General features: G+C 37.1%; 1 protein-coding gene across 1 annotated transcript in view; it reads left to right on the top strand.

The window, feature by feature from the left end:
- The first annotated feature begins 2,648 nt into the window (after window positions 1-2,648).
- Window positions 2,649-14,822, top strand: part of MIA40 (Cox19-like CHCH family protein) — a 122,865-nt gene continuing 110,691 nt past the window's right edge. The window contains exon 1 of the mRNA XM_089395904.1: window positions 2,649-3,126. Within this exon, the coding sequence (XP_089252030.1) occupies window positions 3,009-3,126 (118 nt within the window). The 5' untranslated portion in view covers window positions 2,649-3,008. The remainder of the gene's footprint in view (window positions 3,127-14,822) is intronic.

Below are 14,822 nucleotides of genomic sequence, written 5' to 3'. Positions count from 1 at the left end.
GTGGCGGTGTTTAAATGCATAGTTTCTTGGGATCCCAAAGGCCACGAGGACCAATTTACCCGAAGTATTTATGCCTTTAAATAGGCTATATTCAACATGAATACCATGGGTTCTCATAAACCTGGAGTTCGAAAACTACTGGTAACTTGACCGAGTTAAGTTTACTTGAATTGTCCTAACAAATAAATCTACATAAGATCATGAAACTACAAGAGAAGTTGCGGTGTCTAAAGACAATGTTGTTGGGAACTCACTGGTCATTAGGACCTATTTACCTAAAGTCTTTTCACCTTTAAATCACCTATATTCCACATGAATACCATGGTCAATACCATACATTCTCATAAACATGGAGCTGAAAACTGTTGGTAACTTGACCGAGTCAAGTTTATTTGAACCACCCTAACAAATAAATCTACATAATCTACGATTTTAGAATATTATAAGATCTATTGTGATGAATTTTCCCAGTGCAATATCCACAACAATTTACAGGTCATAGACCGTGATGACAATGAAGGCATATCATGATGTGTCAATTAGTATTTTGAAGTATGGAAGTTTATGTATTTGGTTCTAATTATATAGGTTTATTGATACAAGTGATTTTGTGTGTTGTAAAGGAAAAAAATCAAAACTAATGTAGAAGGACTATTTGTTATAAGACCAAATATGGAGTGGAAATTTTATAATTAAAAATCTATAAGAAAAGTTTTACAACCTTAATGTATACTCCTTTCATAGTGGAGCAAAATGCATCTTCTGGGAGCTTGGCCATGCATAAAACATCAAGTTGGGGCTCCACCTAGTCCTTTAATCACATGTTGTTGGTTGGATGATCATAAAGTAACCTCAACTATTATAAGCAGGTGAGGTAGATAAGGAAGTCGGGGCTATAGAAGAGAAGGTGATATCCATGTCTTAGCTAATAAGGTTCCTTGATGTAGAGAATATAGCTTGTCGTTGCTCCCATATGTTACTTATTTCTCAAAAGTAGTGCAAAAGACAAATGGCTTAGTGGGAGGGGCAAGAGATCATAAATTGTAAATGTAGATGCTGAGCAATAGAGGAGTGCTACTGTTATGCATATAAAAGAGGAGAGAAAGCTTATGAGAGATTTTTCGGCATAAATCACAAGATCTATCATTTGTCGACGCGTTTCGAACCAGCCAATGTGGTTCATCGTCAGGACAAGTTGAAGAACCAGATCCAGCTTTGCATGTTAAATAGCATGAGCAGAGTCTCCAACGGCTAACTAGGCCAACAGCTAGAAAGGAATAGGGTCCTAACCTCGAAAAGGGATGAATAAATAAAATAATTTAATATGAAGTTAGTTGAAATATGGGACCAAATAAATAAATAATATAATATAATTTAATTGGTTGTTAAAAAGGGATTAACAATTAAATAAATACATAGAAACTAAAATAAATAAATAAATAAATAAAATAAAATAAAAATAAAAATAAATAAAATAAAATAAAAATAAACAAATAAATACAATAAAATCCTAGAAACAAAATAAAAATATATATACAAAAACAAACAAACAAATAAATAAATAAATAATTAAATAATAATAATAATAATAATAAATAAAAATAAAAAAATAAAAATAAAAATAAAATAAAATAAAATAAAAAAAATAAATAATAATAATTTAAATGAATTATTATTAATAATATTACTATTATAATTTATTTAATAGTAAATAACTAAATATTAGGTTAAAAAAAAATTAAAATTATTTAATAGTAAATAACTAATGGTTAAATAATAATAATAATAATAATTAAAAAAAAAAGACTAGAAACGAGGGGAGGGGAGGGGAGGAGAGGGGGAGGGGTGGAAAAGAAGGAAGCGACTAGGAAGAGAGAGCAGGGACCCAACATCTACTGATTTTCCAACCATCCTCTCTATTGAAATTGCTCGGCCTCTTTTCAATTTCCAGAGCTTCCCTAAATTTCCGATGATGGAATTGAGAAACCCTAGCAATGACACTAGCATCTTCAATACAAACATGATGATTGGTTTTTTTCCACATGCTCAGCTAAAGCCGAAGACTTTGATCTCCTATGCTTAAGGTCAGCTGCGTGTCCACTAATTTTTTGATTGATGGAGCGACCCATCTCACCAATATAAAAGGTCCCACAGGAACAAGGGATAATATATACCCCTTTTATATCTTTAGGATCGATAGGATCCTTTGCTGATCTGAGGGACATACGAATGAAGAATAAAAGCTTATTTTGAGATAATGGCTAAAGTGAGACTAGTGCCATGAACCTTAAGTTTACAATTAAATTGTTACCACTCTCTCCCAGTCTCCCAATGTTTATTTCCCCACCCTCCTTTAGCGATTACTTTAGTTAAGCACAATCTTCTTTTGATGAGAAAATAAGAATCTTCTTCCTAGATATATAAATAACAGAGTTAAATAATAATTAAAAAAGAAATAACATAATATATTATATTAGATTACATTAATAGTAAAAAATTACATTAAAGCAAATCGATTCATATACTCCAACACACAGGAGAGGGACCCATGAATCTCCAAATAGATAGCGTGTCGTATGGAAACTATTCCCAACTTTAAGAAGATTCTCCTTCCGCTATTGACATTCATTTCTTTTTTAAAAGGAACGCTCTAACATAATAAACCCTAAACCCTCATGTTTGACCAGTGGTTTATTCATCCTACGAGAAGTTCTGAATTTTATGAATCCCAACTGCCCAATATTTTGACTGGATGGACAATTGACAAGTTGGACATTGAGATATGCAGAAGTACAGTATCCACTTTGCCATTAGTCCTAGCCAGGGTCAAGCGGTGCGGGAAGCAACCCAAATACTTCATCCATATTTCGTGTTCGAATGAGAAAGCTGTGCACCCTAAATTTGCAGAGCTGCTCTTAAAATTTCACATCTGATTCTTGAGCGCATGGACAAGAAACCATGCTGTGACTTGTATTAGTTAATATTTATGATTTGGATATCGGCTCCTGATGGGTCAGATTCAGAGCGATATTCATCATCAAGAGGAGCACAATGACCATGTTGGAGACGACAATAGGAAGACTAGTGTTGATACTCCCTATTCATCGATGGATGCGTTGATTGCAGGTGACAATGCGTTTGCTACTGTACTTTCAATCTCTATCTATTTCCATTTCTCCATATTTGATAATGCTGGTTTTGTTTCATCAATGATGATTATTCCAATGTTATTTTGTAATCTTCATCAATGATGATTATTCCAATGTTATTTTTTAATCTCAAGGACAGCCTGCTTGAGTACCAAGCTTTACCAGGTCAAAATCATAATAATAGACTGGAATACTATAATAGGAAATCTCGGACCAGAGCACGTCTTCAAGAACATTCGTCATGACTTGATGATATATTTTCTCTGCAACTAGACAAGGTTTTATACGAGATTAGTAGTCGAGCCCGGCTGGTTTTCCTGTTTTGCATGTTAAAAATGAAAACAATAAAAGAATTATGTAAATGTAATTTTTATCTCAGTAAATCTTGTTTTACCGGTCAGGCCTTGGTATAACGATAGGCAGTTCGTAACGATGCCTATTGATTAAAATATTGTAGTCCGAGAGGCAAAACGTATCGGAGAGTCATTGATTGAACTTTATTAATAATAATAGTAGTCCAATCCCTTGCCCGGTGGAGGTTGTTTTGATACACTGTCAGGTTTTATCACGTATATCCTGTGTCCATGTTTATGAATTCAATTTCAAGTTTGATTCTATATTTTCCCTTCTGGTTAGATTAAATGAAATCTACAGACTCTAAAATACCAACAAGTGGTTTAGATTATGCTAGTGATTTTGACAAGAGATCTACTTCAAGATATGTCTTTACTCTCGTAGGTGGAGTAATTAGTTGGATGTCAAAGCTTCAGGAAACAATTGCTTTGTCCACTACTGAAGCAGGGGGAGTAATTAGTTGGATGTCAAAGCTTCAGGAAACATTGCTTTGTCCACTACTGAGGTAGAGTATATAGCTGCTTCACATGCCTGTAAAGAGGCAATCTGGTTGAAGGGTCTACGGGGAGAGCTTGGAAGGATGCAGGAAAAAGTGAATGTATTCTGTGGCAGTCAGAGCGCTATTCATTTGGCTACTAATCATAGTTTTAAAAACCGCTCACAAAAACTGGTAACCGGTCAAACCGGCCGGTTAGATAGCTGGCCGGTCCGAACCGGCCTGAAAACCCGGTCAGCTCCCTCGTTTGCCCGAAATTTGGCCCTAACCGGTAAAAACCGGCCGGTTTATGGCAAGCCCACCGTTTAATGAAAAAAAGCGCAGTTGTTTTGTGGTTTAGGGGTTTTGGGGGGGAGGTAAAGGTATTTTCCCTCCAAAAACACCCTCTCCAAGCTATAAGAGACCCCTCTCACTCTCATTTGTCTCACACAACTGATTTGGAGTGTTTGTGAGTTTGTTTGTGAGCTTGGAGAGTGTGGAGTTTTTGCTGAAGTAGTCATCTTGGAGTTGGAGTTGGAGCTATTTTGGAGATAGTGTGTAGCTGTCAGTGGAGTTGCCATCTTCAAGAGGAGGCTAAGGGAGCTAGTTTGCATTTCCAGGTAAGGATTTGCACTTGATAATTCCTCATTTGAGTCTGCTGTCCATGAATTTTTTTTTAATGTGTTATACTTATAAACTTCTCACTTCTATGATCTATCATGTATGCTATAAACTCTCTAGCTCTATGCTATCAAATTTTGTAGCTTGAGCCTTGCATGTGCATTTGTTTTTCTACATTTATCTTTGGTTTTCCATTTTGCTTAGCTGCAATTTTTTTTTAAATGGCAGATTTCTTTGCAAATTGTTATTATTTCAAGCAAACATGGCTCCAAAAGGAAAGGACAGTGCATGGATTCATTGTGATGTAATTGATGGAAAAATGATATGCAAATTATGCCATAAATCTATTGGAGGTGGGGGTATTCTTAGGTTGAAACAACACTTGGCTGGGTAAGAGGCCAAGTAAAGCCATGTGATGCACCAAAAGAACTGTTAGGTCCTATTAGGGTAGAATACATTGCCAAGCTTGAAAATTTTTATGAGGATAAGGCTAGGGAGAAGGCCATCCAAGATGAAATTGCAAGGAAGAGGGAATTAATAGAAGCCATGAAAGAGAGTGGGTATGATGATTATGAGATTCAAGACTCCACTTCTATCCCTTCCACCAATGACCCCTTTCACTATGTTCATCCTTCTGTTGGAGTTGGCCAACCATCAAAAGGAACAAAGAGAGCAAACATCCAAAGTTATTTCTCATCTTCTGCCAACATTGCCTCTTCTAAATCTAATCCCACTTCCTCCCAGCCAAGTTCTCAACCCACTTTGGATCAACATTGGAAAAAATAATGCAAAGAAACTTCTCACCAATACATTGCTAGATGGTGGTATGATTCAGATATCCCATTTAATGCTGCTCGCTCACCTTATTACCAAGCTATGTGGGACTCTGTTATAGCTGCAGGAAAGGGCTTCAAAGGCCCTAGTATGCATGACTTGAGGGGAGCTCTTTTGCAAAAAGAGATATCTTCCATTGATGAGTATTTGGTTGAGTTTAAAGAGTCATGGCTCAAAACAGGTTGTTCCATTATGTCAGATGGATGGACCGATGGAAAGAACCGCACTATCATTAATTTCCTTGTTTCTTGCCCTCAAGGAACCATGTTTTTGAAATCAGTTGATGCATCTGATAAGGTAAAGGATGCAAGCCTTCTATTTGAGCTTTTGGATAACATTATTCAGGAAGTTGGGGAGCAGCATGTTGTGCAGGTCATCACTGATAATGCCTCAAACTATGTTCTTGCTGGAAAGATGCTTGAGGCCAAATATAAGACCATATTTTGGACTCCATGTGCTGCACATTGCATAGACCTCATGCTTGAGGATATAGGCAAAGTGGAGTGGGTAAAAAACACTGTAGAGCATGCCAAGTGCATTACAAAATACATTTACAACCACTCATGGGTATTGAGCCTAATGAGGAAACACACTGGAGGCAAAGAGCTTGTTAGGCCTGCAATTACGAGATTTGCAACTCACTTCCTCACGTTGCAATGTCTCAATGGTCAACATAAAAACTTGCAGAAAATGTTTTCCTCTGAAGAATGGTCTAAATCTCGGTGGGCTCGTAGACCAGATGGAAAAGACACCAAAAAGAAAGTGTTAGACACTTATTTTTGGAAAAGGTCTGTAGAGCTTGTGAAAATTACCGAGCCCCTTGTTAAGGTGCTAAGGTTGGTGGATGGGGAAAGATTGGCCATGGGCTACATTTATGAAGCTATGGATCAGGCAAAGGAGCAGATACGGGCAGCTTACAAGGACAGGTTAGCTAAATATGGCCGTATATGGGAGATCATTGATAACAGATGGAACAATCAACTCCATCGTCCTATACATGCAGCCGGGTATTTTTTGAACCCAAGGTATCACTATAAAAATCGGCTAGGAGATCAGCATGATGGGGAGGTCAGAGCTGGATTGATTGATTGCTTGGAGCGCATGGTCCCTAACCATGTAGACCAGTTGGAAATACATAGACAACTTACTATTTTCAATATGGCAAGTGGTACTTTTGGCAAAAACTTGGCAAAGATGGCAAGAGATGTGGACCAACCAGGTAAGCAATTCCAATCTCCATTTTGTTTTTCATTTCAAGTTAAAATTGTTTATGTTCTTTACAATTCAAATTATAAACTAAGTTACTAATTATTGTCTTTTTCTTTGCAGCACATTGGTGGGAGTCATTTGGTGGCCAGTGTCCTCAATTGCAAAGGTTTGCAATTAGAGTCCTCAGTCAAACTTGCAGTGCTTCAGGTTGTGAGCGCAATTGGTCTGTTTTTGAGCGCATACGCACGAAGAAGAGAAACCGTTTGGAACAAAAACGGTTAAATGATCTTGTTTTTGTGCAACACAACCTTCGACTGAGGAGGAACCAAATGATGAGCAAATCACCTGATCTAGATCCCATTGTGTTGGACGATATTGATCCAACATCAGAATGGGTGGAGGAGACTGAAGATCCTGTGTTTGAGGCTGATTTTGATATCGACATGGCTTTAGCGGGGGATGAGGCAGATTATGTGGCGGCATCAGAACCAAGATCAGTAGCGGCATCAAGGAAAGGCAAGGAACCAATGGAACGCACTAGTCGTGCAGGTCGACAAACTCGTGCTTCCATTAGGTCCACTTCTATTGTCATTGGTGGCATTGATACTGATGTTGCAGATCAGGCTGAGGCATCCTCAGACTCTGAACCAGATGATGTCTGTGTAGCTCCTGATGATGATCCTGTGTCTAGTAGTGGTGATGGACTTGATGATTGATCATGTGTACACTGTAGACTTGTAGTAGGCCAATGGCCTCATAGCTTGCAGCATTGTTTTTGGACTTTATAGGCCATTTAGAGCCTCATTTCTTATGTATTTTGCTATTTTGTCGATGATATGTATTGCACTCGGTGCCATTTTGATATATTCACCTTTGCATGGTATATAAATGAGCAAACTTTGCATATTTTGTCTCTATTGGCTTGGAATCATGGTTTTACATCTTAAAAATAGTTTTGTTTCATTAAAAATTAATTATTTAATGTATTTTTTTAAAACCGGTTCGTTTAGACCAAACCAGTCCCGGTTAGACCGGTTCCGGTCGGTAAACCGGTTCATTAGGTGGACCGGTCCGGTCACCGGTTCCGGTTTTAAAAACATTGCTACTAATCCCACTTATCATAGCAACACTAAACATATTGATGTAAAATACCATTTTGTAAGACAGGTAATTGATGGCAGCGAAGTAGCTCTCAAAAAGCTCTACATATAGGAGAATTGTGCAGCCATGTTCACGAAACCAGTTTTGGTAGAGAAGCTGCGGTGGTGTTTGGCTTCTCTTGGCTTGCAGAAAAGATGATGAATGGGCATGAGCATAGGCAAGGTAGTAGGAAAATTGTTGTCAAGGTGGAGATTGTTAAAAATGACAACAATAAAAAAAATCTGTAAATATAATTTTTACTTCAGCAAATCTTGTTTTACTGATCAAGCTGTTGTATAACAATAGGCAGTTAGTAATGGTGCCTGTTGATTAAAATATTGTAGTTCAAGAGACAAAACATATCCTATAGTCATATTGTTTGACTTTAATTAATAGAACTATTCTAATTCCTTACTCCATGGAAATTTCCTTAACACATTGTCAGAGTTTTACCACATATATTCTATATCTATGTTTATGAATTCAGTTTCCGGTTTGTTTCTGCATTTTTCCTTCTTGTTAAATTAAATGAAATCTACGGACTCTAAAATACCAACACTGCATACCCACTTAAGTTTGCCATAGAAGTAAGGCCCTGTGGGGCACATGATCAATGTCACTGGTTGGAAAATTCCATGGTGCGGATCTCCCAAGCTACAGTGAGAATACAGGCGCCTAATCAGCATGGAGTTATGTTTGAGCCCTCAAAATGTACCTTTTAAACCTTAGATCGAACATGCTGTCCAAAGTGACTTCTATGCATGTAATCTTGCTCTAGCCTCAAAGATTATCTGTCGGAAGGTTCAATTTGTTAGTTAGCAGTGATTTAAATCTATTTTTAGATGGGAAGTTATATCTTACTCCAAACAGCCATATTTCATAGATATCCTGTAAGCGGCAGCTGTTTGCCAGTGGCCTCAAACTCGGGTAATAGAGAACAACTTTAAGAAGCCAAAAACAATATTGCATTGTCTAAGCTGTAAAGTAAGAAAGAGCCAGATAGGCAAAGGCGAGAATTTTGGGTCAACTATATTCTTTTTTATTAGAATGGCCATATACATTTTTCTTTGTACGCAGATTTTCTCTCTTAATTTTGGCTACTCGTTCATTTTCCTTCTTTTGGCAGCTTGTGTACATTGATTTCTCTCTCAGGTTATTATTTCCCTTTCAGGGTATGAAAGATGTTGCAAGGCAGTGGTTTTAAACTTTTACCCTGGCCGACCTATCTTTTTGGCTGTTTGGTGGTGTTATGTGATTGATTGATCGATCGTGTTGTTTGATTGCTTGATCGCAGTTAATGGAAAATGCTGTATGAATCAAAGTTGAATGAAACATGGAAACGAGTACACCATGGAAATGTCACCCCCCCCCCCCCCCCCCCCCCAATTTTGAAAATATATATAAAAAAATAGATTTAATGTTTTTTTTGCATGATCAAGCAAACTTGATAAAATGATAATGTAATATAGTATGTTTTTAGTATCTCTCATTAGTTTTTAGTATCTCTCATTACCAAGGAATACGTTAGTTTCAAGTCTTGGCCCAATGTGTTCCAAGCTAAGACCATGAAGATTTTATTGTATATGAGTCCCAAATTCTGAACTCCTCAGAATTGTTAAGTCTATTGAATTTTGAATGAGATAAGTGTTCCAAGTTGTTTAGTCAATTTAGTATGTCTTAAATTGCTACATAAGTTATCAATCCGGGAGTCGTAAACTGATGAAGTGTAGTGCCCTGTATGTGCTAGACAACCTTTTTCTTACCTCACTGTTTTCAGTTTTATCTTGTTTTAGGGTTTTGTTCTGTTGGTCTCTTAAAGTGGTTTAATGTGATAGAAATCCTAATCTGCTGTTAAAGCAGAAGTTTAAGAATACTTTTCAAAGATCAAGTGTGGATGTAGAGTTGAAGACAAGGCTTATCTTCTTGCTTCTTGTGATAATTTCCAAACTTTGAACTTAGGAGATGTTAAACATGCTGTTTACAAAATCAAAACTTGAATGAGAGTGTGAATATGCAACTCTATAAACCAAACTAAAAATGAAGTACTGAAAATGAGATTACTATCTCTGCTGTTCATCTTAATTGCAAAATTGAAATCTAATAAACTGCTGCAACTTAAACCAAAAAGTAAAGAAACTGGAAACTAATGACTAGTCAATGATTTCATCCATAATCACAACATTTCGCCAATTAACTTCTAAAACGGGGTTAAGCTAAAGGCTCCGGAAATATCATCATATGGCATGAAAGAAATGACATCTAAATTATCTAATTGCACACTAATGAAAGCAAAGACAATTACTTCATCTATGATTACAATATTTCGCCAATTAACTTCTAAAATGGGGTTAAGCTAAAGGCTCCGGAAATATCATCATATAGCATGAAATAACTGACATCTAAATTATCTAATTGCACACTAATGAAAGCAAAGCCAATTACTTCATCTATAATCACAATATTTCACCAATTAACTTCTAAAACGGGGTTAAGCTAAAGGCTTCGGAAATATCATCATATAGTATGAAAGAATTGACATCTAAACTATCTTGAACAGTAAACAAATCTCACAAAGTAAAAGCATAAACAACTGAAATTGAAAACTGAGTTTCAACAGAGGAAGTAAGTCTCAATAACATCACTTGATGCAAAAATTACACTAAGAAGCACAAGCATAACCAAACCTAAAGACCTATTCTGAAGTGCACCTATTGGTGTTAGTAAGAAATGTGACAAGCTGTAAAGACATGTACAAGGTTAGAATGATTAAGATCATAAGCAAAACATGAGAAATATACAATTCGAATGAGAGAAAATATACATGAAAACTATACAAAAACAAAAGAAGGACCTCAGCTACACAGGGGCCCTCTGTACAGCTTTGGACTAGCACGCTATTACTTCAAAACACGCTCAAACAGCCATGTGAAAAACAGAGTTTTGTATTATGAAACAGAGTAATATGTCTCTCGGTTACAGAACAACAAAATAACACTATAACAACAATATTAAGAACGTCCTATTTGCGTTGCAAACGCTTATATTTATAGAGAAAATGGATAACTGTATCTCAGAGGAATTTCTTCAACGATAGACACGTGAACAGGTCAAAATCCGAGGATTCAGCCTCTCGGTTGCCATGAGCAGTAAATCTATGCGAGGTGGATGTTGGATTGCGTTATATAGATGGCATGCAGGTGGCAAAAACAAATCCACGAGTTTAGGAATGGCTTCGGGCTTCTTTTACGTGCAGGAACAGAGTTCTAGTTGGCATAGAACTCTCCGTTGACCTCCCTTTGACCGGGACCTTTCCTTCCGAATTTGGCTAAGTAAATAGGACCTCATCCACGTGTGGACAATTCCTGAGCTGCCCATGTGTCTCATTCCTCCTCCTGACACCTGTAACCTATAAAACAATGGAAATGGCTGCGGAATTGCCAATTAGCTGCGGAAAGTGGCTACATTCCGTAGCTAATAAACAAAACCTAGATCAAATAGCACACACAATGATATAATTTGAAAATCACTCAAATATACTCTTGAAATCAACATGTAACAACTTTTGATAGCTTAAGATGCACTGACATGGGAAAATAGAAGAGAAAGGGTTTAAGAAAATGCTTGGAAGAGAGGTAGTTTTGGGGCTCAACATACCCCCACTGTGAAGATGTTGCATGTCCTCATGCAACCAAAATTGTAACTATCCTCCCTTCAATGCATCTGCTTTGAAACTTCTGCTAAAACATCCAACCTCTTCTTCTTCTTTCTTGCTGTCACTGTCATTCTAGGCTTCATCATAAGACATCTGTACTTGAGATTGATGAGGGCTCTACTCAACCTCCTATTCTTCTTCTTTAGTTTTCTATTTTTCTTATGCCATAATCCTAAATGCAGCATGGTATTGTCATGGATAACTTTGTCCAATTTGTTTTGCTCTTTTAAGGTTTCATTCTCCCTTTGGATATGTCTGTTTAAGACTTCCAGCTCATAAATTTCTTGCTTCAATGACTGAATCAAAGTTTCCTGAGTTGTACCTGGCTGATTGGATGAAGTTCCTTGTTCTGCTGTTCCAATGATTCAATGAAATCATATATCTGTTGCTGGGATTGATCAATTTCTGGAGTTGTTTTCCTTGGATTAGTTTCAAAATCTAACTGAGGAGAAGGAGAATACTGTGGACTTTGATCAGGTGGAGTGTTTTCTGGTGACTGATCTGGAGTTTCACCTCCCAGGTCTATGAATTGAGCTCCTTTAATTTGCGTTTTCTTCAACTTGCCCTTCAATCTAGAGCTTCTTCTTAGACCTTGTGAGATTATGTCTCCCTTTTCTATGATCTGTTTCTCCTTTCCTTTTTGTTTTGCTTTAGTTGACTGTTCTTTAAGATGAACTAATCTTTCAGAAAGCACTTGCTCTTCCTCTGAAGAAGGCTCAGGAGTCTGGTAAATGTCTTCAATTTTCCTCTTTCCTTTTTGTTTTGCTTGTTTCCTAATTTCAGTCAATGTTTCAGAAGGCAATTCTTCTTCACTGTTTTCCTTAGTCACACTAGTAGGAGTATCTTGGATTGTTAAAGTTGTTCTTTTCCTCCTACTTCTCTTTGCTGAACTCCCCTCAGGCACTTCAGGAGGGTCTTGGAAGAAGTTCCTAACTAGGAATTTTTCCCATGTATCTTCCCTCTCTTTCAAATGATTTTCAACCAAGATCTTGATAAGGCCATGATGGTAGAGATGAGGTTCCACATCATCTATATTCTTTTGCACAATAGTAGACATTTTTCTCAAATTATTCAACAAGAAGTAAGGGAGGTCGATAGTTTCATTCTCCAAGAAATTCATTAATAATCTGATATGATACATATACATGGAGCCATACCTGCCCTCGCATGTAATGAATTTTTGAATGATCAACAACAGACTACTCCACTTATCTTTTAAGGCTGAGATAGGAATTCTTCGTTTAAAGATTGATATGTCCATACCTGGATTATGAAGAATGACCCTCTAGACCTTTTCATGGAAGTCTTTGTTCTTAAACCATCTCTCTCCTTCTTGTGGAAGCTTTGTGGTTGCTGCAATTGATGATTCTGTTACTGGAAATTTGATGTCTCTAATTTCAACTTCTGCACCATTGAAAGATCTTGCAAACGTTTTTGTGACCTCCTTGTGATGACCCTTGAACTTCTTAATGAACTGCAACCATCCTACCTTCTTCAATGTGCTCTTAAGCTGCGGGTATCCTTCCATGAATTTAACTCCTTTGGGCTCTGTTCTCACTATAAGACCCATTCTTCCTTCTCACTGTGAAGACACCTCTGTAAATGACAATTTTACAGAAGCAAAACGGTTATGTGCGCGGAAAATAGAAGAGGGCCGTGGAGAAAATCGGTGGTTACGAAATGGGGAGAGTACTGAGCATGAAATGAAAGAGGGTTTACGGAGTAGAAATCTGTGTAAACAAACAATGACATGAAGACTGTAAAAAAAAACTGGTGTGCAAGCGTGGAGGCAGAGTGTCACTCGTGAAAATTTGTGGGACTGAACGGAGTTTATGATTTTGAGTTCATAAAAAAGCTGCGGAGTGGAACGTCGGTGGAAGAGAGCCGTATTCAATCAGCTCACGTCTGCATGATTAGCCGTTTTAACAAATGTAATGAGGGTGTACGACTAAGTACAAGTTAAACTTGGAAATAGATTATGAGACCGTTAGGATTAATGCGGAGGATATGGTGGAGTTAAAGCAGCCATCAAGTCAAATCATTATACGTTAAGGAGTTGTGATTTACAAACTATACAAATTATGCTTTTGAAATGCTATTTGAAACGGTTTTGTCCATATCTTGGAATCATACCTCTTTCGTTTTGCTAACTTTTAATTGCCTGCCTCTGTAGGTGCTTTTCAGGTGTTGATGTCTTCAAAGATCTTCTCCTTCCATACCTGCATCTTGCTTTTATTATTATTTTTTTTTGGCTAATCACTTGACTGTCACTGCAGAGTAACAGGATTAGCTGCGGAATCAGAATTCAGCTGCGGAATTAGAATTCAGCTGCGGAATTGAAAAACAGCTGCGGAATTGAAAAACAGCTGCGGAAAATGACATTGTGAATAACATATGACTTGGCGAATGAATGGAAATGAAAAATGACTGTATGGATGATACATGGAAAGGTGAATATGAAGAGAAACTGAAAGAAATTTTATTGATGGAATGTGGTGGCGAGATGGAGCGAAATGAAATGAAATGGAATGAAACAAACTATGAGTGAAATGAGAGATTTTTTGGAAAATATAGGGCGTCAAAATCTTCTGATTTTCGCCCTGTATTTTCTGTATAAGAATTCCAATTAGTGATTGGTTTTCAAGCTTATACATTATTATTTTTTTTTTTAGATGATGATGAAAAAACAAAGACTAGGCTGGTGGAGAAGAATGATTCTTCTTCACCAGCCTCATTGTAGAGTTATCTTGAAAGATTTTGATAAACTCTTCCTTTGAGATTGGCTTCTGATAGATCTTCAATCTATGACCATTCACAAGGAGAGGAGTTTGGTGCTCATCAATTGTTCTGATTCTTACTGCTCCATTGCTAAAAACTTTTTCAATGAGTCTGAAATTTACCTTGAAAATCTTTGAACTTTGAATCAAATAGCAATGCCCAATCTCCTTCTTGAAACCTTTTGTCCTTGATGTATTTGTCATGCCACTTAGCTCTCTGCTGCTGAACTAGATCAGTTCTTTGAACTGCTTCTTGTCTGATCTCATCTAGTTCATTCAACTGCTCTAGTCTATGCTTTTGAGCTTTTGATAGATCCATTCCCAACTGAACTGCCATCTTGAAGGTTTTAACTTGGAACTCAATGGGGAGTAGAACTTCCTTCCCATAAACAAGTTCATAAGGAGTGTGTCCCGTTGTGTTCCTCCATGTAGTTCTGTAGGCCCATAAGGCTTCAGGAAGCCTTTTTGCCCAATCTCTTCTATGTAGATGCACAGTCTTGGTAATGATTCCTTCAATTACTTTATTTGTGGACTCCACTTGACCATTTGCT

Source organism: Pinus tabuliformis, chromosome 1_2, assembly GCF_031772625.1.
Source record: "Pinus tabuliformis cultivar Carrire ecotype Pingquan chromosome 1_2, CPIR1, whole genome shotgun sequence".
NCBI lineage: Eukaryota > Viridiplantae > Streptophyta > Pinopsida > Pinales > Pinaceae > Pinus > Pinus tabuliformis.
Note: the sequence above shows the minus strand (reverse complement) of the source record. Positions and strands in the feature narration are given on the sequence as shown.